This window comes from Thunnus thynnus, chromosome 10 (assembly GCF_963924715.1).
Source record: "Thunnus thynnus chromosome 10, fThuThy2.1, whole genome shotgun sequence".
Taxonomy (NCBI): Eukaryota; Metazoa; Chordata; class Actinopteri; order Scombriformes; family Scombridae; genus Thunnus; species Thunnus thynnus.
In genome coordinates, this window is record NC_089526.1 from 16,880,110 (window position 1) to 16,903,041 (window position 22,932).

The following is a 22,932-nucleotide window of genomic DNA, read 5'->3' on the forward strand; positions in this document are numbered from 1 at the left end:
TCACTCTTGTGTCTCGTTGGTTATATGTTGTAGTGTTCAGTAATTGCAGTTGTCATAATAATAATAAATGTGTACTAAAACTGAACTTGGTGTTTTCTTGTGTTGCATCTCAGTCACTTAACCTTAAAAGAACTTATACCCTTTCAAAATCATGATTAAGATGAATAACAATCATAATTCTAATTGACCTCTATTGTGTGGCCAACAAAGAGGACTATTTCCCTATTATTATACCTACTCTCATATGGGTTATGTCACCGGACAAATAATTTCATATTTGAGTCATGTACAATAATAATTCATAATTCCCCCATAAAATCATAAAACTATTTGAGTGCACAAATTCCTACAACAATTAAAACACAGGACACAGTCAGTCAGAATAATCAGAACTAGTTTATGATTTCAAAGTGCTGAACAGAAAAATCCAGTGAACCAAAGAGGAAGAAAAAAAATAATCGAACAGGAAACTCAAACCAAAGAAGAACATTGAAAAAACAGCAACTTTTTTTCTTTTTTGTTTCTCTTCTTCAAAAAACAATGCACAACTTGTACCACAATATTTGAAAAAGCTAAAAACACTTCAAAATATTAGTTTTGTATATATATATATATATATATATATTTATATTTATATTTATATCTATATAATTTGCTTTTTTCATATTTCAAACTGCTGCCATGAGTGTGTGAGTGGGTGGTGGAGGCCCAGGGAGATCCCCGTAGAGCCGCAGTCTGAGACACAAACACAGGTCGAGCTGTTTTGACAGGCTATGGCAGCTCTTGACAGCTTATAACACACCATGCATATGATCCTGGCTTCTCTAAGCGTACACACAAAAACAGTATGCAACCGTTATCCGTCACACTCTCACCAGCCCAGTATCACGCAGCCTCCATAAAAGAAACAAATAGAAAAAAGAGCATGACTGCGGAATGTTTCACCCCTGGACGTACAGCTATCTGTCGAGCACCCTCCTCTCCCCTGACTCCCCGCCATCCCCCGGGGGGGAGCAGGTAGGGTGTGTGTCTGTGCTTCTAGCCCTTCTCAGGGTGTAAGTGCTTCAAAAGCCAAATTCTGCCCAATGTTCATTCCTCCATACTCCTACTCGACCTATAATTTCAAAAGGAGTTACTAAAAAAACAAACATTCTAGAGAAAAGTTCAAGTCTGGGTGACTCAGTCATCAATCGTTAGTGCACAGTATCTCCTCTGCTGTCTAAAACCAGACGGAGACTGCCTCTTTCTCTCTTTTAACTACTGACAGTACAGATCAAGTCTTTGTATTAAAATAATTTAGAGTTTGAAATTAAACTGTTCCTTCTCCGTCTCGTCCTTTTGTGATGAGATAGCACTTAAGAAATTGCACTTGGAATCAAGAGCCCAACTCAACAGCCACTTCCATGTGTTTATGAAATATCTGCTTTGTGACGTTTCTGCGCATCAATGCTTACATGTGCGCAAGCTGTCTGACCTCTGACATTTCAGTATGAAAATGCCCCCTTCCTCCTTTCGGTAGGAGGAACTAGAATACACAGCCACTTGTGTTTCAGTGGGACATCATCGGGTTTTTTGAAAACATTCGCCTACACTGACACCTCCCCTTCCCTCTTACTAAAAAGAAGTCCTCACACTGGATGAGTCAGGCCAAAACACAGATAAACAGTATCATAAATCTTTTTTTTGCTGGATGAGATGCCACCCAGACGGAGAGAGGACAGTAAAAAAGTCATTTTTTTCCCCGTCGTCCATCTCAGCCTCATCATCCTCCCCCTACAGGAGAAAAACAGGAGGATCAAATAAAAAGTGGTAAAGCGTTTGAGTAATTGTCTTTTATACTGGTGAAAAGCGTTTAGTTGGTTGTCCGTTTGAGTGAAAGGCGTTTTTCAATTGGTTGTCCCATTGAGTGAAAAGCATTTGATTGGCTCTCTCTGCTCTGCATCAGTCAGAAGGGAGTGAGTCTCTCTTCTGAATGTGTGTGCATGCTCCTGGGATGGGGGGGGGAGGCCTGAACAGGACGTGACGCGGGTTTCTCTCAGTGCGGTCAGCCCGGGCCATCAGTAGGGCAGAGTGTCCAGGAACCTATCAATCAACGGTGGGGGTGGTACCAGGTCCTCCAGCTTCAGGTAGAAGATTCGTTGAAGGCCCTGGGTCCTCTGGGAACGGAGTTCTGCCCTTAAACCCAGAATACGACTCAGAGGGGGCGCAGCCTTGGACGAGGAGGAAGAAGGGCCGCAGCCCAGGTGGTCTCTGAGACAACAAATCACTTTATTCTGCAGCTCTTCCACCCGCTTTGAGTCCTTCAGACCTGGGACTTGCTCTGTAGATAGACAGACAGACAGAGACGTTAGGAGAATAATTCATTAAACGGCAAAAATTAAGTCAGTGGAAAAAAAGAAATACACACACACACATACATCAGAGCTCATTCAGCTGAAAGAGCATTAGCTACATCTTCTTTTATATTGAATTCCACCTCATTAGCCTGTATGGCTCATGTTCTTAACAGGCCTTAACCTGTCTCACTCACTACAGATCAATACACAGTCTAACCTAATAAGCCTGCTGCACACTGTGTACAAACACACACACACACACAATGTATACATATAAACATTTGAGAGCACACACACACACGGACACACACACTCCCTACAATTTAAGACATTGACAGAAACAAAAGTGCTCAACAATTAGCTGATTATTCGGCCCTGTGAGCAGCCAAATGAAATTAGAAACACACACGCACATGCACACACACACACACTGCTGCCCATAGCAACTCCAGTGGCACCCGTACTAGGCTTAATGTGACACTAACTCATTCTGCAGAGAACAGGGTGTCCACCCCCCCCCCCCCCCACCCCCCTCAAACACACACACACACACACACACACACACACAAGCCAGTCCGTGCTGCAGGGAAGCTGTCACAAAGACCAGTCTCACTTTGAGGTATCCATTATCTGAAGCTTATTTATTGTTTGTTTATGTGACTCTTTTGTTTGTTCTGTGTTTGCTGCTGCAGACTGCTGCAGTCACTCCAGCCCTCCTTTCACCGCGGCTTTCAGACCTCTTACACACTCTTGCCTCCCTCTCTCCCCGCTCTCCCTGTCCCTACTTTCTCTATGTGCGCGAGCTCCTGGGGAGGGATCGATGGCTGCCTTTCTACACAGGCCACTCTGAAGCGGTCGATCGCCTGGTGGCTCTGGCAGCTCTGTCGTGGCAGTGTGCTGTGTGCTTTGCCGAGGTGGCAGAGCGCCACTGAGAACAGCGCAGACGCCATTCCAGAGCTGTGCTCCATGGTGGGTTGGTCGATCAGGCACAGAGTTAAGTGCTCCCCCAGAGAGTGAGGATGGGGTTGGAGGGCTTAGACAGAGGAAGAGGAGGTGGAGGAAGAGGAGGAGGAGTTGGTGGCGGGGGCAGGGTGAGGTAAGGAAGCTAAGTGTAGGGGGAGGGGTGTTTTATCCGCTACACATTTATGTACAGATTCAGACTCTGACGTGAAGGTATTAATAAAATGAAATGTGAACACTTAATTGCACAGACGTCCTCTGTTAGCTTAGGCCACATTTGTAATTTACTACTTCTAATGCATTTCCAATGTACTTGACAATGTACAGACAGCTAATTCCCTGTCTCTTCTGATGTGTCTTGGACGTGTGCGCACAGAGAAAGCTGTGACTCTCCTCCATTTTTCACACATACACACTGATTAGAGGGCCAGGTGTGTGGCAGGTGCAGCAGGTGCTTCTGGGTATTGGGTTCTTCTTTCAGGCAGAGATGTGTGAGAGCAGGCGTGCACATGTGTGTGTCTTTGAGCGTATATGTGACGTTAGTGGATGTATCCACCTGATCACTGTCACACTGAATTACCAGCAGGCAAATCTCTGGACAAAGGGGAGGAGGTGGTGAAAGGAGGATTTGTATTCTTATATTTACGTAAAAGCCGCTTGCATGATAGACAATGTTTGTGTGTAGCAGAGAGGGGCAGCTGTGTGTCGAAAGACAGTATGAAGACTATGAAAACCAGCTGCTAGTTTTGTTCATAAAATACATTAACATCTTCTAAGTTTATTTTCTCATTACAGTAATTTTGATATCTTAAATCTGATGTTATTTGCTTGTGTTTTTACCTGTGAGCAACACCAGGGCAGCCAGGCAGGCGAAAGCAGAGGCGTCCAGGTTTAGGCTCTGGAGGTGGGTGGAGAAGTCCCGAATGGAGTCCAGCCACTCTCCAAACCCACGAAGGCACTGGAACCTGTGCAGCACCAAACCGTTGCAGAACACTAGTTTATCCTCTGACAGCATCGACCTGAGAGAGACAGCGAGAGAGACAGAGAGAGGGGGGAAAGAGAAGGGTTAGTTTTATGAATCTCTTTGAAATCTCTATTTTCATTTAGATCTCTCTTGCAATGAAATGCTGCATTTTCCCTCATGTATTGTAAATATGGCTTGGGATACTGGGGTAAGGAAACAATTACAATAAAAACAATGAGAAAACCTGGCAGTACTGTATGCGCGCTCACACACAAACAGGACACACATCAAACACAGGCATGCAGCTGATTAAGGTTGTGTTTTCCAAATTATAGCATTTTAAAACATTCCTGCATTTCCTTTTGGCAGGGTGGGGTGAAGGGTTAGGGCAGAGGGCTGCTGTGTGTTGTGTGCATTTGCAGATGGGTAAACTGTTATAGCTTTAATGTGCCCAGGCTGCGGTGTGCAGTGGAAACACAAAGCCTTAATGAGGAAATGAAAAGGCTTCTCAGATGTATTTAACCATCAGTTACTCACGACACATAAACCATCCCACTCCTTTACCATCAAGCAGAGTGGGAGAGACAGAGCAGTGAATGAGGGAGAGCTATGACTGGTCTTTATTAGTGCCTGACAGAAGAGCATGGCTTCCTTCATATTAAGTCCCTTTGTAAGTAAATCCTGAAACAGAGAGCTGGTTCAGTGCTGGTGGGAAGATCTCAAGAAGACAACAAAGGAAGCCAAGACAAAGATGGGCAAAGCAGGACAAGAGCAGTAAGTGCTGGGAAAACAGCTGATGGTGAGTAGCCTATAGAAACAGAGAGGGGGGGTTGAGGGTGGGGGATGAGGGAAAAAATGGGAAGCCTCAAATTACACCCTGCACAAACATTGGTTTAGCAGTTATGAGGAGAAGATGAAATACCATTTGTGTCTAATTATCCTCGCTGCAGTTTAAAAGAAGTGCTCCACCCACTCTCAGCAGAACACATGCACACAGATGCTTGCACATCATCAATCATACATAAAAAACACCTTCCACCTCTCCAGAACGGTCAACCATGAGCTGGAGAGAAGGGACAAAGATGCAGGAGTAGGGGCGGGAAGAGACGCAGGTGTTGGGGGAGGGTGGAGGGGGTCATCACCTGTTGGTGAGGAAGGAGACTGAATTTCTTGCTCACTTCGGACACCTTTAGAAACCTGATTCCTTGACTTCTCATATAGTTTTTTACAGTAATGATTTAAACCCTGAAACTCTTAAATGTTGTATACTACTACATATATTCTTGATCTGCCTGTTACTTTAGTGCCATTGTTTTTATGGCTGCATTAGTCTTTATCAGTGTAAAAAGCCTTAATGTCTCTTGCATCTTTTATAAATTTCTATGAAATCTAGTATTAAATATTCAGTATATTTGGAATTTCTAAAAAAACAAACAAAGTTTTGCTTGGTAAGATGATGTGACAGGTTAATGCAGGAAGGTAGAATAGATTTAATCTTCTAAACAAAATTCTGGAGTTGTCAAAAAAGTAGAATATATTAAGTACCGCAAACCTTGTTGTAGAATAAAAAATTAAACCATGAGTGTAATGTAATGTCTGTGATTCTTAGCTGACAGGGTCTGCGTCGTCCAGATTAGGTTAATCATATCCATCTGGTACAATAAGCAGGTTAAAATCAATGCTAAGAGTTATTTCAAAATACTATTTGATCTATGTTGGATAGTAAGACATGAGCGAAACTACACAGACAGGCTGGCAGACAAGCAGCCAGGCAGATCCACACACACATACACACAGTTATACACAGCTGGATGTCTGCCACACATTCCACTCACCCCTGACTACACTGTCACCACGGTAATCAACCAATAACCACAGAAACTGTTTGGTAACGCGGGTGCTTACAGCAATGCCGGCCCAGAAGAGCAGAGCAAATTTACTCTACACACACTGAGCACACACAAACACAACACACACACACACACACACTCATAAGCATACAGACGTACGCTTGCACAGGGGTCTGCAAGGCATCTGAGTTCAACACCGGGTCAATGCAGGGCCGCGTCGACAATGAGATGGAAGCGTGGACCGCATCCCTCGCTCTCACGGAAGAGAAGAGAAAGTAAGACAGTGCTGTGTTTGTGTGTGTTTTCCTCTGTGCCGTGGGAGTTTGGCTGATGGGAGGATGAGCAGTGTGCGTGAGCATGTGTGTGTGTTTGATAGAGGGCCCTATGAGTCCACTGTTTAGCGTGAGTCAGAGTCCCATCCTGATCCCTCTCCTGCTGGGACTGTGATGCCACCACCCATCCTCTACCCACCCTGCACCTGGACTTACATTGGGCGGAGGAGAGAAAGTTGGGATTCTACATCATCAGTGTGTGTGTGTGTTTGGGTGAGTAAGTGCGCTTGTGTGTGTGTGTGTGTGACTGTGTTGGTTTTCTGCCCTAGACGACAGCCCAGACAAAAGGATGAGCTTGTAGCCCTCCCTCCCCCCCCTTTCCCCATAAATTTAACCAGCCACATGCCTTACAAGAGCAGGCCGGTAACCCAGGGCAATTCTGAGGCAAAGATGGGCCGGGGCAGTCATAATGGCACCACAGGTATCCACGAGCGAGGCACACACACACACACACATGCTCACACACACACACATACACTGGGCGTGGGCGCATGAGAGGTAAATAAAGTCAATTCCCTTTTTATTTCAGTCGACTGAATTAAATATGTATTCCTTTCCCTAACAGCCCTTTTTTCAGTTTCTCAGCTGAGCTTTCAGATGGAATTGATCCTGTCAAATCACACAGTTCACAATGTTAGCACAGTTTTAGCCCCGCAGAACACACACAGAGCTCTCTGTGCGTCAGATATCAGGCGAACGGAGCGGAACTCTGTGGGTGTAGCTGCTGTCATAGCTACAGACTCCATTCATAATTTGGTTCGTATGGCGATTACTCAGCTCCACTCCTCCTACTCTGGAGATACACCAACACAGCAGCACACAGCTTTGCCAGCACAGTTACACGCTGTACTGTACTGTTGCTATGATGCCAAATTAAGTTACGCTGCTGATAAAGTCAAAGGTGTGGAAGAAGAAATCCATACATTTTAGAGGTGGAGACTTTTTAAGTTAAAAGTGTTGAAGTTCTTATCCTGCATGCCAATTATTAATCAAACTTTTCCTTCGCTATTAGTTTGATCTGCATCTCCTTCTCACCTGTGAGCCAATCGCAAGACAAACAGCTCCAGGAAGGCAGAGTCTATGAGCAGGTTCTGATCATCGCGCTGGAGCTCGGAGAACCCAGGCAGCCGGTCAGCCCAGCACCGCGTGGTCTCCATCGAGACAGTGAGCAGCCTGTAGAAGAGCTGGATGTGCTCGGCATCCGAAGAGGAGGTGGGAGGGTCGGCAGCGCTGAACTGTGGCGTCAGAGAGAAAGGCGCAGAAAGAGAGATTAAACTCATGTTTCTCACTGGACTAAAATACAATTAGTTGGGGTGTGTGTGTGGGGAGGGGGCGTGGGGGGGTTTACCTGGCTGTAGTCGAGGTCACGGGGCGTGCAGTGGGAATAAGCCCTGAGCAGAGCAGAGAGCAGGCTGAGGGGTGGAGAAGGAGGAGACGCCTCTGTCTGCAGGGGGCTCTTTGGTTTGGAAGGCAGACGTCCTCGGCGCCCCTTCAAGCTATCAGTACGCACCACTGTAAACCAGAGAAAGAGACAATAATGAAGAGGTTGTTCAGCCGAATCTGGTAGTATTTACGCAGCATGCATAAAGAACTTCTATTCTCTAACTGATAAGCTTGTTATCAGTATTTTACAGCGGTGGGAATAAGACTGAAAGGAGGCATTTTGCACAGGAACAATCCCACAATCCCTTACACAGGAGGCCACTAGCCAGCAGATGGCAGTGGAGTTGTTCTAGGAGCTGTAGAAGTGTTAACGGGGATATTGAAGCGTAATTGTGTGTGTGTGTGGTGTGGGGGGTTCTTTGCATTTAGTGTGGGTGGGGATATTACATGACACTAGTGAGACAGGTGAGAAACCACAAGGAAATTAGGGCAGTATGAGTACCACGCTTGATTCTACACATCAGCAAAACGTCATTGCTGTCACACCTGATGACACAAACGGAGAGATGCAAAGTGTGAGAAAATGAGAAGAGGACGATTACCTTTGAGTCTCTTTCAAACCATCCCAGTTTTAGAGGTTTAAAAGCTGAAGGCTACTAACTGGTGAGCTGTACTTTCTACATTTCTTCCTCCACCTGAGAGAAGAGTCACTGTTTTGTAGATGTGTGTGATGCTGCCACAGGCCAGGTCATTACCGGCCAATTAAACCCCTGATTGCGGAGACAAACTTTACCATTATGGGCTGTAGGTCAGATGTGTGACCGTGTGTATGTTCTTGGGTGCTTTAGTCTTACCTTCCTTTACCATCCCGACGCTCAGACACTTCTGGAAGCGGCAGTACTGGCAGCGGTTGCGTCTCCTCTTGTCCACAGGACAGTTCTTACTGGCCAGACACACATACTTGGCGTTTTTCTGCACGGTGCGCTGCAGAGAGAAGAAACAAGCATACCGATAATCAGCCTCCAAACACAATCAACCACCTAATATTTGATTTGTTTAATTCAATTTTTTTCTTCCCCATCAAAGAATGAAAGCAGAAGCTCGCCGGTCAGATTTTAATTACGCGCTGAAAGGCGGCGGTGACATCAGTATAATTAGATAAAATTAATTTTCCAACAAGCCTCGCCTGCAGGAGGGACAATTTTATTAGCGCCGGAGCTGACAATGGAGACCGAGCGCGTGGCGTGCTGAGGAGGGTCCCGCGAGACAGCTGGGGACAGCGGCCGCAAGAGCTGCGTGATCAGATTGTTTGTGAAGCTCGCGGGTCAGCTCGTGGCACCTCCGGGGCCTCGCGCATCGCGCCTCTCTCAATGGGCCCCGCGGGAGCTGTTTTCTCCTCGGCTGGCTCGCGCGATTATTACTGACCTTATTAAAATGAAATCAGGAACGGGCCACGTGGGGGCCGGGTGCGCTCCCCGCGCGGATGAAAGACAATAATAACAGAAATGGTAGCAAATGCCTATCCCCCTTCGCGTGCGCGCGCGCGCGCAACAAAGGGCCAATCTTGCACGTTTGGATCTATGTAAAGTTGTGTATAAAGTCAATTGCTCTCTAGGTGGAAAAGTGATCCAATGATTCAATGAAAGCAGAATTAGAGAAATTCCCACAGTTAGACATTAGCTGCAGTTTCTTCATTCAATATAGTGCAGTCTTTGTGAGAATGCAGATATGTCTACTTAAAGTAAGCAGTTATTATTCTCAAAATAAACAAACCACAGATCTATATTATTACTTTTGTGTAACTGAGTGGGGCCTGTTGCCAATCTTTCCAGGCGTCATTAAAACTCTTGGGAAAGCCCTTGCCTGGGGTGCAAATCTGGTACACCAAAACTATTACATTTGCAAAAAATTACAGCGACGCTATAATAAATGTCAAGCGTTTTATAAGCTGTCAAGCCGTGACTCCAGTAAGACAGCACAAGAACAAACTGTAAATTAAAACAAACGGAACACAGAGAAAGTGTCGCGGCTTCCCCTCTTCTTTAACGCCTCTAAAACACATCAAAACAAATAACTCCAATTAGGAACCCCTCGCGCCACACATGCCCGTGCCCCCGGGAGACCAATAACACACCAATTATTCCATATGCTCCGGCGCGAGTGCGGAACTGGCGCGTAATGGGTGCCAGCGCAGGATGAGAGTCGTTGCCATGGCACCGCAGATCGCTGTGAATGTCTCCCTCTCATCCTTTCAATGGTCAGTGACCCGTGCGCGCGGGGATAAGTTAGTTATGGTCATTAATGTAGTTGAGGGAAAATAGCATCCGTTTAGTGGGAGTCCGACCTGAACATAAAACTGCACGAGAGGCTGAAACGACGCTCAAATCAAACCTCTACATGTCAACATTTAGACTCAACAACACTGCAGCAAGACCAGCATAAAGTTTACACACATGTTAACCATGTTTTAATAAGCACGTCTATGTTGTACAACAGGTCTGTCAGCTTTGGAAAATTGATTTGTTGATGCTTTATTATGGAGTTAAGGATATCTGTGATTCATTTTCTTCAAACTAAATCGTTTGCAGGATGAGTTCATGTTTTCCTGCAGTATATTGGAAGTGGAGGTTAAACGGGTGTAAGCTGAGCTGACCCTGGTGGTTGGCTGAGGGGGAAGTTCTTCCCTTCAGTGACCTCAGGGTCTAATTTATAAGATAGCGGCTTCCAAGAAAAGCCTGAGTTTGAAATCAGTTAAAGGTCTGATAAATTAAGCTCTCATGAGTGAGTGCCGCTGTCTCCTACTGTCTCCTGTTTCTCCTACTCCTGCTCTGTGTGTGTGTGTGTGTGTGTGTGTGTGTGTGAGAGAGAGAGAGAGAGAGATTGGGACTCTTGTGACTTTGCGTCTCAGCAGAGACACTACATATCAGAGCTAATACTGTGTAACTAACTAGTCTCTGATACTCATCAATGGGATACCTCCATATGTATGCAGGTGGACACACATACATACACACACACACACACACACACACACACACACACAGAGATCAAATTATCTCAATGTGATTATCAAATCTGTAGATCCCTCTTGTGCTCTGTGCATTGCCTGCCTATTTGAGGCCAGGCTAAGTGTGTGTGTCAGTATATAAAAAGACAAGTTTTAAATTTGTTCTGAATCTGATAACTATTATTAACTGAAATTTTTGGGTGACAGTTTTTATGGGAAAAGACTTGATTTAAGTGGAAAAAAGTCGCTATAAATGTTAAGGAATGAGTTATAGGCACTAAAAGAGCATTCACAAATGAAGAGCATACTGAAGCCCACGCGCTGTAGGTGTTGTGGGGGCTTGATGGAGGCATGCAGAGGCAGATTCCTGACATGTAACATGTGCTAATAGCCTTGGCTTAAATTAAAACCCTTTAGGGACTTTGTTCCCCCTCCTCCTCCCTCTGTCTCCTCTATCCCCTCCTCTCCTCTGCTTCTTAATCAGGGGCAATCAGACCTCTCTTCTCTCTGCCTGTCAAGTTTATATGACTGCCTCTGCGCTGGTATTTCTCTGCATGAATGTGCAAGAAAGGTTTTATAATAAAAGTGGACTTATGTTGGTATCTGTGAGCTGAGGTTATTGTTTCTAATACAGAAATAACTTTTGTCATGTGAAGTCCTCATGGAGCTTTAACATATGTTTGTGTACAGTATGTGCATGAGTGTATTGATCTAGTTGTCTTTTTTTCCCTCAAATGGGCTAAATTAATTAACTTATATGTATCATGTTTGCATTTAAGTGATAAGGACATCTTTATGCTGCCAACCTGCCTTTTTTTCCAGTCTTCTTTCACCACTGAAATGCCACCTCAATCTCTTTATGACTGACATGGAATGCAAGCATGGAAAATAAAAAACGCGTGCATTAAACTGAGCTGAACGTGTATCTTCGCTGATAAAATCACAGCTAAAGTAACACACTGGTTAGGACTCTGGCTCCATAAAAACAGATAAATTTTAAATATTTGTTTTTGTTTCTCGCATAATGCTTGTATTATACTAACAGCTGAGATCTAGTATTTAATTTTAAAATTCTGAATAGATTCACTGAATTAATGGAAACCAGTGAATGGACCACATTATTCTGCCAAAATAATAAACACAGGGGAAAATAACAACTTGCTTAAGAGCTAAAATTAATTAATAGTGAAAATGTGTTTCAAATTGCACTAATGAAATAACAATAATTTACAGCAAGCCTCTGCTGTGGTTTAATGTGTAATAACTATTCAGGTATAATTAAATATAATCAGGAAAGTATTTTTAGGGGACAATAAAACCATCAGGATAATGGAGGGAAGTGTGCCTGATAATATGAATATGAAAAAGAGCAGCTGTGTGAAATGCATGTTTTAGTTTTTGCGGTTGCATCCTGGATTCCTGCGTGTAGCAGACTGAAAAATATGTACATGCTACTGTCTGAAAAATATGTTTTTCTGTGTGTGTCTTTGTGTGCACATTTGTATATGTGTGTGTGTGTGTGTGTGTGTGCATATGGTTGGTTGCATCTGCATGTTTGTGCAAAGGAAACATAGTGAGGTTTGACAAGCTGTGTAGCTGCAGCAGGCAGACAGCCCGCGGCCTCCTGCCACCAGACGCTGCTTTCATTAATTACTAAATAAAAACAAATCGTGAAACTAATTGAAAAGAAGGATAATTCATTTCCACCTACCAGAGGCATTATTCAATTACCTCTGTGTTTGCACCCTCCTTCTTGCTCTGTCTCTTAATTTCTCTCTCTTGTCTCGTGCAACCAATAGAATGCTTAACAAGTATACAAGGAAATGTTGTAATCCAAAAAAACTTTGCACAAAAACTACTCCGATGTCACCGAATGTAAAAAAAAAAGAAAGAAAAAAAGCTTCAAATAGCTCACATATTTCAGAGAAATTGGTTTGATATAACCACTATATATTATGTTTTGACTTATACAAGGAAAATGAAAATCTGTCTGACTAAAAACTGGCTTTTGGTGATATTTAACTATGAATTAGTGTGTGTGAGCACGTGTGTGGTAACATGGGATGTGAGACAATGGGTTGAGAAGTGATAGATTGAATCATCTGACGGACCAAATCTCAAACTGACTCATATCGTCCCAAGTATTATGTCAGAGAATTGTGGTCAATTTCGTGGCCGCTGATTCACAAGAAACACGCTCAAAGGAAACTTTGATTTCAAGGTGGATTCCTTTTCCACTGCTCTCTCATGGCACTTTATTTCTGAGTGGCTGAGCATCAAGCGTGGAGGGCAATTTTCCCTGGATGTTTCAGAGAAAGTATGTTTTTTTTTTATCATCCTGTGTTCTCACGTAACACAAGCAGTCTACACACATACACACAGACCGTTCATACGCACACTTTGGCCACTTGGTTGCTGGGAGAGACGACCCCTGTGGGTGTGTTGTGCTTTCATAATGACTCTAAAGACGATTTAGAGCATGGAGAGTGGGGTGCAGAGTGGGAGCGAGACAAATGCAAGAAAATTGTTTCAAATGAAATACGTCAGTCAGTTTTCTGCTTGTTCACAGCTAATGGAGTGATATGTTAAGGTGGAATATCAGTTATGAACGTGACTGAGTGCGTCTGTTGGTGGGATTTAGTTCAGAAACAACAGGAGACATTAAAAGACTTTTAGGAATATAAAGAAGAGGAGGTTGAGGGGTTGAATGTCACTTATTGGTTTAAGGGTTTTTTACCTTGAAGAAGCCCTTGCAGCCCTCACAAGTGCGTACGCCGTAGTGCTGGCAGGCCGCGTTGTCCCCACACACTGCGCAGGTGCCCTCTCCTTGGGGGCCACGAGGGGGAGGCGAGGGCAGGCTGTCTCCTAGTAGGGGGCCACAGGGCCTGAGAGCCAGGGAGCGGAAGGCGAGGCTGCTGCTGCCGGCCCCGCAGTGCAGCTGGTACATTGGCTGCTCCAGAGGTGGACCATGAGGATGGGAGACAGTGGAGGATGAGGATGAGGAAGAGGATGAGGTGCGAACCAGTCCTCCTCCCAGACTCTCATAGCCACCGCCGCTGCCGCCGCTGTGGGGCGGTGAGTGCTGGTAGAAGTGCGGAAAGCGGGGCGACTTGAGGCCCGTCTCCAGGCTGGAGCCCAGAGAGTGGGGGTGTGACGGAGGGGCCAGGGAGTGCTCCTCCCACAGGAAGGAGGTGCCAGGCTGGGGCGGCAGGGATGGGGTTGTGGGGGTGGAGGGGGGAGACTGTTTAAAGTACATAGTGGAGGAGGACATGGCCTCCAGCGGCGGAGCAGTCGGGTAGCTCTCCTCCTCTTTTTTGATGGTGGGCCTGTGTGCGGGCATCTGGTAGAGGCAGGAGGACTTGGGCTCGTAGCTCCCCTCCACAAAGACGTTGAAACTGGGTAGGGAGGTGGTGGCGGCAGCGGAGATCTCACCGCCGCCCAGGTCCAACTTGGTGTAGTCAGGGGTCATGAGATCAGAGCTGTAGCTGTCGCCCTGGTAACTGAAGGACTGGCCGGAGTAGGCTGAGCCTGGTGGGGCGGGCCCGTACTGAGCCTGCACACAGGGCATGTCTGCCAGGGAAACAGAGCACACACGTAGGTTAGAGCCGCGTGGCACATCAGACCACATCTGTTCCAAAAACCTTTCACTCAAAAAGCATTTTTAATGTTAGTAGAGTACAGCTGTACACCAGCAATCATTAGTCAGTAAAGGAAACTTGACATAGAAGTTAATCCCTGATTTGAACAGAGAAGCAGGACTTCAAGAAGGAGATTGGCCACAGAAGCACAGTACAGGTCCGACCCTACGATGAATCTATGGGATAAAGGGACTAATGGAGGCGCATGCACACAAGGGCAGTGCTGAACAGGCTCAACAATTAAACAGTGATGAATTAAAAAAAACTCTGCACAGCTCTATTGGAACAGGCAGTTGATTCAGCTCTTGAGGTGTCAGAGATTTTTGCGATGTTCTGAAACTTGTCTGAACGCACCTTTCTGTTTTCATTGAGTAAGAAATGTGAAGATTTGAATAAATCTTTTTCACTTCTTGCGCTTCATCAAGGAGGCGTAGTAGAGATATTTGGAGCCTACACACACAGCCTCAAACACTGCTGATTCTCCCACAGTTAGTTCAGTTAAAGAAGGTGCACAATTTGGAGGCAAAGCAGTCAAAGCAACAACCAAGTATGTGTGACTAGTGTGTGTGTGTGTGTGTGTGTGCATGTATGTATGCGTGTGTGTGTGTGTGTGTGTGTGTGTGTATGTGTGCGTGTGTGTGTGTGTGTGTGTGTGTATGTATGTGTGTGTGTGCACTCTGGTTAGTCAGATGGCAAAGCAGATGAGATAGCATTAAATAATAATGGAACCCCATGGTGGTGCTAGATGTTTACTGAACAAACCACACACACACACACATACACACACACACAAACACACTGACAAATGCAACACACACGCACACACAGACACAGATATTTCCTTTAAGTGCTGCAGACGCCAGTCGGATGTCTTGAGTTTTCTCCCTGATTTGATTCTGACAGTCAAAGCAGCAGGCCACCTCATCATCATATGTGTGTGTGTGTGTGTGTGTGTGTGTGTGTGTGTGTGTGTGTGGACTATATGGTCTTGCCTTATCAAACTCCTGACGTAATATACTCCACCTGCGTTTGAGCGTGCACGTGTATGCGTGTGTGTGCACGATGTGTGTGTGTGTGTGTGTGTGTGTGTGTGTGTGTGCGCGCGCGCGCACAATGAGTGTGTGCGGGCTTAATCAGTCGTGAGTGTCAGCACAGCCAGGGTTTGTGGTGTTTGCTCGCCGCTCCCGAGCAGGGAACTGTCAACACAGCGCTGCTCCCATTGACGCCCAGCATGCGCGCTCTCTGCCGTAATCGCCCCCGTTCCCCGCGCGTCATGTTTGTCTAGTCAAATACGAGACATATCGGTCCTGCTCTTGGTAAAACACACAAATACCTCCATCCAAACTGACTCGCTCAAGCTCAGCCATGGAATCAAAGGCTCTTATTTGTTATTTAAAAAAAAAACATTCAGAAATAGCGGCACCAATCGTTTTTCAGCAAAAGAAAAATCTTATAACTTCATAACGTCACCTTTTTTCGTTTTTTTAAAATATTAACTTCAGCTAATAGGCAAATAACAATACATTTTGAAAATAGCCTGCACATTTTAGTTTGCGGTCAAATATGTTTAATACTACATGAATGTCAGTCATGGCGGAAGCAGGCGGAGTGACACATTAATTTATGTTGCTCTAACACAATTAAATTCTACCTGAGGCGCAGCACGCGGCGTGGCCGCGAGGACTCGAAAAAAACAAAAGGGTGACTCAAAGCGTTAATTAAGTGAAAAAGAAAATCAAAATGACGGACACTCATCTGGCTACATCATTTATTTATTTATAATATTCCTGTAGCTGTTTGGTGAGAGACAAAAGATCAGAAGAGAGCTGACCTCTGGACCTGGTAGGAAAAAAAAAACTAAAAAAATAATCCTACAATTAATTTTTAGAAGAATCCCATCTTAAAACTAAAATTTCCATGAGTAAATTTAAAATACTTTTATGTTTGATCTTTTTTTTCCCCTCAAAATTCTCCACTAAGAATATCAGACACAGATTTATGTCTCAGTTGTAATATTGTGCTGCTTTTTTTTTTTTTTTTTTAAATTGAGGATGTGAGTCAAGCTGTAGGACTACGTGGGCTTGACGTCATCAAGGTTTTTTTTCTTCTTCTGCAAGTGACCAGCTACTTCAGCCCACGTGGAAAAACACACATGCAGCATTATGGGCGTCATGGGGCCTTTCTGGGCTATACCAGGACTTTTGTGTGTGTGTGTGTGTGTGTGTGTGTGTGTGTGTGTGTGTGAGTGTGTGCGCGCGCGCGCGCGCGCGTGTGTACTACTGATTAGGCATCAGAAGAAAAAGAGAGAGAGACACGAGAGAAAAAATGAACTGTGAAAGGAGGAGAGCACAGTGGTGAACTTTGTGGCTTTCTGTGTTGTGTCAGTAGGTCAAGCTTTAGGTAAGCGTTGAGCATGAGTGTGTGTGTGTGTGTGTGTGTGTGTATATATATATATGTATGTTTAGGACTTATTGCACCTGTCATATACAGTGTCTTACCGCAGCTGTATGCACAGAAAGCTTACTACATACAATAGGTTTTGAGATGATTCATATGTCTGAGAAGAGCTGAAAGAATTAAAGGGGCAAAGAAATGTTGGAAAAAAAAATACCCCTGACAGCTGAGAATTACATGTAGGATTATTATTTTTGTCTGTGTGTCAGATGAGGAAAGAAGCTTTTGATCAGTTGTTTTTTCATACACACATATAAGTAACCACACACACACACACACACACACACACACACATTTCCCACACTAATGATGTTCAAGATGTAAACATGAACCTGTGTACGCTCATTCTGCCAATAACATGTGCCCGTATCCTGAGAAGAACCTGTAAAACCACTTGTGTTTGCAAACACCTCATCCTCTTCGGTGCTTTACATTTGGCGGTGTGTCTTGTCTTCACTCACACAACACTAATACACACACACACACACGCCCATGCTCACAAGCGTGCAACCTCACTCACCACCACAAATATTGTTGTATTAGCTGAATCTTTTTTATGTCACTGAAGCAAATCTGTAGGAAAACCTTCTACACTCCAACACCACCATCAGATTGCTTTTAAACACTTGCATGCAAGCAGGTGTGTGTGTGTATGTGAGTGTGTGTGTGTGTCTGTAATTGTATGTGTGTGTTTATGTGTGCAAGCAAGAGGACAGACAACCCAAGCAGAGTCAGACACAGGTGGTGCAGCATAGTGAGGTGAAGGGAAACAGTCTCTAACCTCGAGGTGTGCATTTCAACTGGACAAACTGCAGCTGTTCCAATAATTGAGCGCGCTTGTTCATTGTCAGAATGCCATAGATCTAACAAATAAAAACATGAAGTTGCAGACATAAATACAAAAACACATTCTGGTATTTTCTGTTAGTGAATTATGAGATAAATATGTTTGAATTCAATGGCCTTTTACACAATGGGTATAAGCTGATTTTCACACATATGAACACACACACACACATACACACACACACACACACACAAAGCACATACACATAATTACACTACTAGTGACAATGTTTAAAAATCTTCTTAAGCCTGTTATTTGAAGAATTTATAATCTGCTTAATTTAATAAAGAGAAATTAAATTAAGTGGATCCTTCATTTGAGATCAAGCTAAAATAACAAATATTTAAAAAAAAAAAAAAAAAAAAACACAGGGAAAATACAAAATTACTGCGATAATTTGGTCTATTTTAGTCATAAAAGCTTTTGAAGAGCTTGTTGAGTCATAGGAGGATCGATCTCTATGACCTATTCGCCCCCAGCTTCTGGATTTAGGTGTGCCTGGTCTCAGAAGTCTCTTATTTCTGCCAGTTTGTCTAATGATTGAAATGTCAACTCAGTCCGCAGTCACCAGCCGACACAAACACACAGACACATGAGCTGAAATTCACGCGCACAGTAAAAGCTCACCAGGATCTTCATGAAACTTAATCATAGAAATTTTTATTGGAATAAACAGGAGAAATGAGACAAAATATATTATAAGTTAAATTGTGTTTTTAATCTTAATAGCTGGCAAATTATTTTAGGTAAGCCACCCTGCCCATTTCACACAAACTTGTCTTATATATAATATATATTATGCGTGTTTTTCCTGCAAGAAAACATGACCAACACCTATCACACCACAGTAAATGCACAAAAAGAGGCCTGCGCCACAACAGTCGCTCCTAAGCATCAGCTGAGAAAGGAGATTAAAGTGTAGAAAGAAAGAAAGAAAGAGAGCATGATGGAAAGTACAGAATTGAAAGTAAAAGAAAGTATGAAAGTGAGCACTCGGGTCTCGGTCTGTACCTGGTGAAAGAGCTTCGCGCTGAATGGTGCTGGGTGTCCGGGATTGAGGGGTGGCGTGGCTGCGGCCGGGACAGGGCTCTTGGAGCGGGGAGGATTCGGCGGGCGTCACGGAGGAAGTGTCCAATCGCCGGGGCTCCGAGCTCGGCTGGGCGCGCTCTTCCGAACCTGTGTCTGGAGGAGAGGTGTCTGGGTTAGAGCCAGTGATGGACCGGCAGGCTGAATAAAAGAGATGGTTCTGGGTACCGTCGCTTCCAGTCAGCGAGCATTTTAATCCAGCAATATAAAACTCAGAGACTTACAGATAAGCATGTATTCATGTTTTACTATTTTTCCGATATGAAACCACATCTTTACATTGCTTTCCCAAACTTTACTTAGCAAATTCTAGGTGAGGTTCGACTACTACACCCTTTTTTACAACCTAAACATTTTTGCCCGCAGAAATGATGATGCCACAATTTCAAGGTAACGAGCAACGATCAAATTTTACACCAAAAACAGATATTCATTTGCAGAAAGTCTAATCTGACCGATAAAGTCAGTAAATCGGATTGAAAGAAGCAGCAAGAGGCATGCAAACTACTGTGCGCAAATCAGAGCAATGTGCCAGTGGCCGAAACAGTATATAAATCATTGCAACTATCAATGCAAATCCACAGAAGTCACACATTTAAATCAAACATAGCCCAATTTTTGCAATAAATATGTCACTGAATTCATGCTACAAAGAGAAAAATAAGAACCACAACTGAGCTCATTTCAAGACACTTACGTGGGCGACAAGTTTCATTCTAACACTTAAGCTTTGCTCCGTAATTACAATTTTAATTTTGCGCTGCAAATGTCGATTTCGATCGGGCTAAAAACTATAGAAACTTCCACAAATACAGACCTAGAAAAGTGACAACTTTTATAAAAGCAGTCTGTGCCAGTGCCTCCAGGCCATCCCTTTGCTTGCCTCTAATCACCACCGTATTTGTCTGCTCAGGGTTCATCCAGAGGGAGAAAGAAATCTTGAAATGTGGAGAGTCGGACCCGAAACCAAACCAGCGGACTCCTGTGCGCCGTGCGCCTCCAACTCTCTCTTACTGCAGCAAGGCGCACGGTGGACGGCAGATTTCAAGGCCCAGAGCGCCCCCTTTCTGTCACACACTCCCTTATATAGACTCTCTCTCTCTCTCTCTCTCTCTCTCTCTCTCTCTCTCTCGCTCTGTCTCTCTCTCTCTCTCTCTCTCTCTCTCTCTCTCTCTCTCTCTCTCTCTCTCTCTCTCCCTACGGAGAGATACGGTCAAGTTGAGAGAGACCACTCGATCTCCCAATATGCATCTCAATACTGTCTGCTGACAAGCCACAACCCTCATAACCGACTCTCCAGGCACCATGGCACCTGCAGCCGGCTGTCTTTGTGTCAACAGATGAAACTCGTCCACCACTTAGTGTTTGACAGACTGGCCACTTTTCTCCAAATGCTCAACTTGCAGACCAATCACGAGAGAAAACTGAGCCTCTTTGAACTCCCTTGATGGTTATTCGGTCAATATATGGCGTTAACTCACATTTAATCTCTCACAGAAACTTAAAATATGCTGAATAAAGAAAAAAAAAGACAAACCAGCGTAAACAAACAAGTGAGTCTGTAAAACATTTATTTGATTAGGGCTGATTTGGAACAGTAAAGACATTCTTCTATTCTGTGTGGAGCCATTGGAGTGCAGAAAAAAAAACTTTGGTGCCTAAAAAAACAGTTGGTTATTGCACCAGAAGAAATAAGTTATTCTTTGGAGTCAAAATAGCCAAATTCTTACGCAAAACTATGAAGTTAAGAGCGTAACTGTGCGTAAATGCGCTCTTGTTACAACTTCTGTTTAGGGTTAAGAGTGGAAATAAAGTGCCTTGTTGTAAACACAAAAAAACAAACATACTATATCTGCAAAGTGAGACATTCAGTCTGTTTTTTAATGAGTAAACGAGTCCCCCCCACACCCCACCCCCCCTTTGCTTTCTTCCCAGGCCGAGCCGGTCGGTGGGGCTCTGGCCCTGGGCACACCGGTAACCAAGAGAACGACATAAGAGCTGCAAAGCACGCGCCCCGGAGCGCCGGTAGCCCCCGGTAGCCCCTCGCACCAATAACCCCGGACAGCGCGAGGCTTCCAGCAAACAGAGACAGAGAAAAGAGAAGACATAAAGGAGAGACCAGAGAAATATGTGAGTACTGTAAATCAGCCCTGAGGGGGAGTCTGTCAGTAGTGCCTGTGTGCGCGGCTGCGTGCGTAAACCTGAGTGTGTGGAAGAAAGAAAAGGTAAAATCAGCGAAATGCCTTGAGTCAGCAGTGATAGTTTAATATCGTGGTTAATCTATAGCCTACAGCCTTGGCAGCTGCTATAGAATACAGGGCCTGTGTTGTTATCAGATGTCTCTAGGAAACATTTCACAGAGGGCTTCTCAAATTTGATGTGGCTTTATGGTGAATGGCTAAGGGTGTTTTCCAGCAATCAATGGGAGGAGAGGCCGTGTCCTCACGGAGACAGTAGACAGTGTAACTGCTGACATTTGTGATTTGACTACCAGTCGGGTGACAGTCTATGAATTAAAACTGTTCGGAAACAACTATCACCTTTTGTGTGTGTGTGTGTGTGTGTGTGTGTGTGTGTGTGTGTGTGTGTGTGTGTGTGTGTGTGTGTGTGTGTGTGGATTTAAACTTATAGGGGAAACAATCCTGGCTATTGTTGCATGGGGTGGACTTGTCAAACAATATAGTTTACTGTCATAGACTTATACAAATACACACACACACACACACACACACACACACACACACACACACACACACACACACACACACACACACACACATACATACACACACACACACACACCGTGTCTCACTTATAAATCACTCAATAGCAGGACAACCTCCTCATAACATGAAGCATTAAAAGAAAAAAAACCCACATGGCATGAAATCAAAGAGCTTTAACTCTCTTCTCTCAGCTCCTGCCTGAATGTAGGTTAGACTATTCTCCACTCAGACCATTAGTGCGTCTAACTCCACTATACATTGTGTGAGTGAGAGGCATCCAATTTCCATGACAACCACAGAAAGGACATGATACCTTTCCCGGCGCAAATTAAAGCCGAATTCAGCTTCATTTGTTCCTGGAGACACCACAGACACACAGAGACAATATGACCAACTGTAAGCGTAGAGGAAGCTTGATATATCAACAGGTTACCCGCACAAAGTTCGACGGACTAGACACGGATGATGGTGTTAGAGTATGAAATCAACATGACATTGGATTTTAGGTAATATACGATAAAGTATGCATACAGCTGTGCGTTACTAGTCTGTGTTTGGTCTTAGTCCGTCAATCTAACAAGCGCGGTATATGACCGAATGGCAGACTCATTCATTCACAATTTACTTACTGGTTTGCTGTAGCGGTTCCGTCTTTACATGTGATAATAACCTCGTATGAAGTATCCTAGTTCCATCCAGAATAATCACCAATAGTCGAGGTAATGAAAAGAAAAAATATATATATATAAAAAACAACCTCTTAGTATTATTGTAGAGGCAGAGGCAAAGAAAAAAAGTTTCTTGCTTCCTTCTTACTTTTTATCTAAAGTACACAAAGTATAAAAAAATGAAATAGAAAATTAAAAAAAAAATTGAAAAACTCCCAAGGAGTGCGTCTGCGTCCGTTCCCGTGAGCTGACTTGTGTCAGTGGTGATGGGTGCTTTGCAAAGTGTGGAGTTGTAATGCGGGTTTGTTTATGTGCGCCGTCTGAGGGGAGAAAGTCAAATAGTGCATTTATGTGGGCTCTGCCTCCACATAGAGCGGCTGGTATGCGCTACGTCAATGTGACGCCATGGGAGAGGTGACGTCACTCAAAGTAGAGCTCTCTCGCTCTCTCTCTCTCTCTTTCTCTCTCTCCGTCTTTCTCTCTCTCTCTCTCTCTCTCTCTCTCTCTCTCCGTACAGTACTACCAGACACATAAGCTCCGAGCGCCGTGCCAGAGACAGAGAGAGAGACAGAGGGAACCAGAGAGAGCGAGAAAGAGAACGGATTGGTCTGATGTTTGTGGGTGAGGAAGCGGGGGGGGATCCGGCGGGCGAGCTTGCACATAGTGTGGCAGATTGGCCTA

At 44.4% G+C, this 22,932-nt stretch overlaps 1 protein-coding gene across 3 annotated transcripts; it reads right to left on the reverse strand.

The window, feature by feature from the left end:
* Positions 1-377: 377 nt before the first annotated feature.
* nr4a3 (nuclear receptor subfamily 4, group A, member 3) lies at positions 378-22,704 on the reverse strand. Of its 3 annotated transcripts, XM_067601596.1 has the most exons (9): positions 22,213-22,704; positions 18,783-18,953; positions 17,706-17,787; positions 13,570-14,402; positions 8,680-8,809; positions 7,791-7,954; positions 7,478-7,677; positions 4,137-4,315; positions 378-2,320 (listed from the first exon to the last, which is right to left on the reverse strand). In XM_067601596.1, the coding sequence occupies exons 3-9, from the start codon at positions 17,767-17,769 to the stop codon at positions 2,058-2,060; spliced, it is 1,833 nt and encodes a 610-aa protein (XP_067457697.1). In that variant the 5' UTR covers positions 17,770-17,787; positions 18,783-18,953; positions 22,213-22,704; the 3' UTR covers positions 378-2,057. The 3 variants fall into 3 exon arrangements, with proteins under 3 accessions (XP_067457697.1, XP_067457698.1, XP_067457696.1); XM_067601597.1 differs by lacking the exon at positions 17,706-17,787 and having other exon boundaries at positions 22,213-22,399; XM_067601595.1 differs by lacking the exons at positions 17,706-17,787; positions 22,213-22,704 and adding an exon at positions 19,675-20,741.
* Positions 22,705-22,932: the final 228 nt, after the last annotated feature.

Coding starts and splice junctions, on each gene's coding strand:
- nr4a3 (XM_067601595.1), bottom strand. CDS start 19,777: ATGAACCCTGAGCAGACAAATACGGTGGTGATTAGAGGCAAGCAAAGG. Junction 7,678..7,790: donor GTGACCTCGACTACAGCCAG/GTAAACCCCCCC, acceptor CTGACGCCACAG/TTCAGCGCTGCCGACCCTCC. Junction 4,316..7,477: donor GTCTTGCGATTGGCTCACAG/GTGAGAAGGAGA, acceptor TGTCTCTCTCAG/GTCGATGCTGTCAGAGGATA.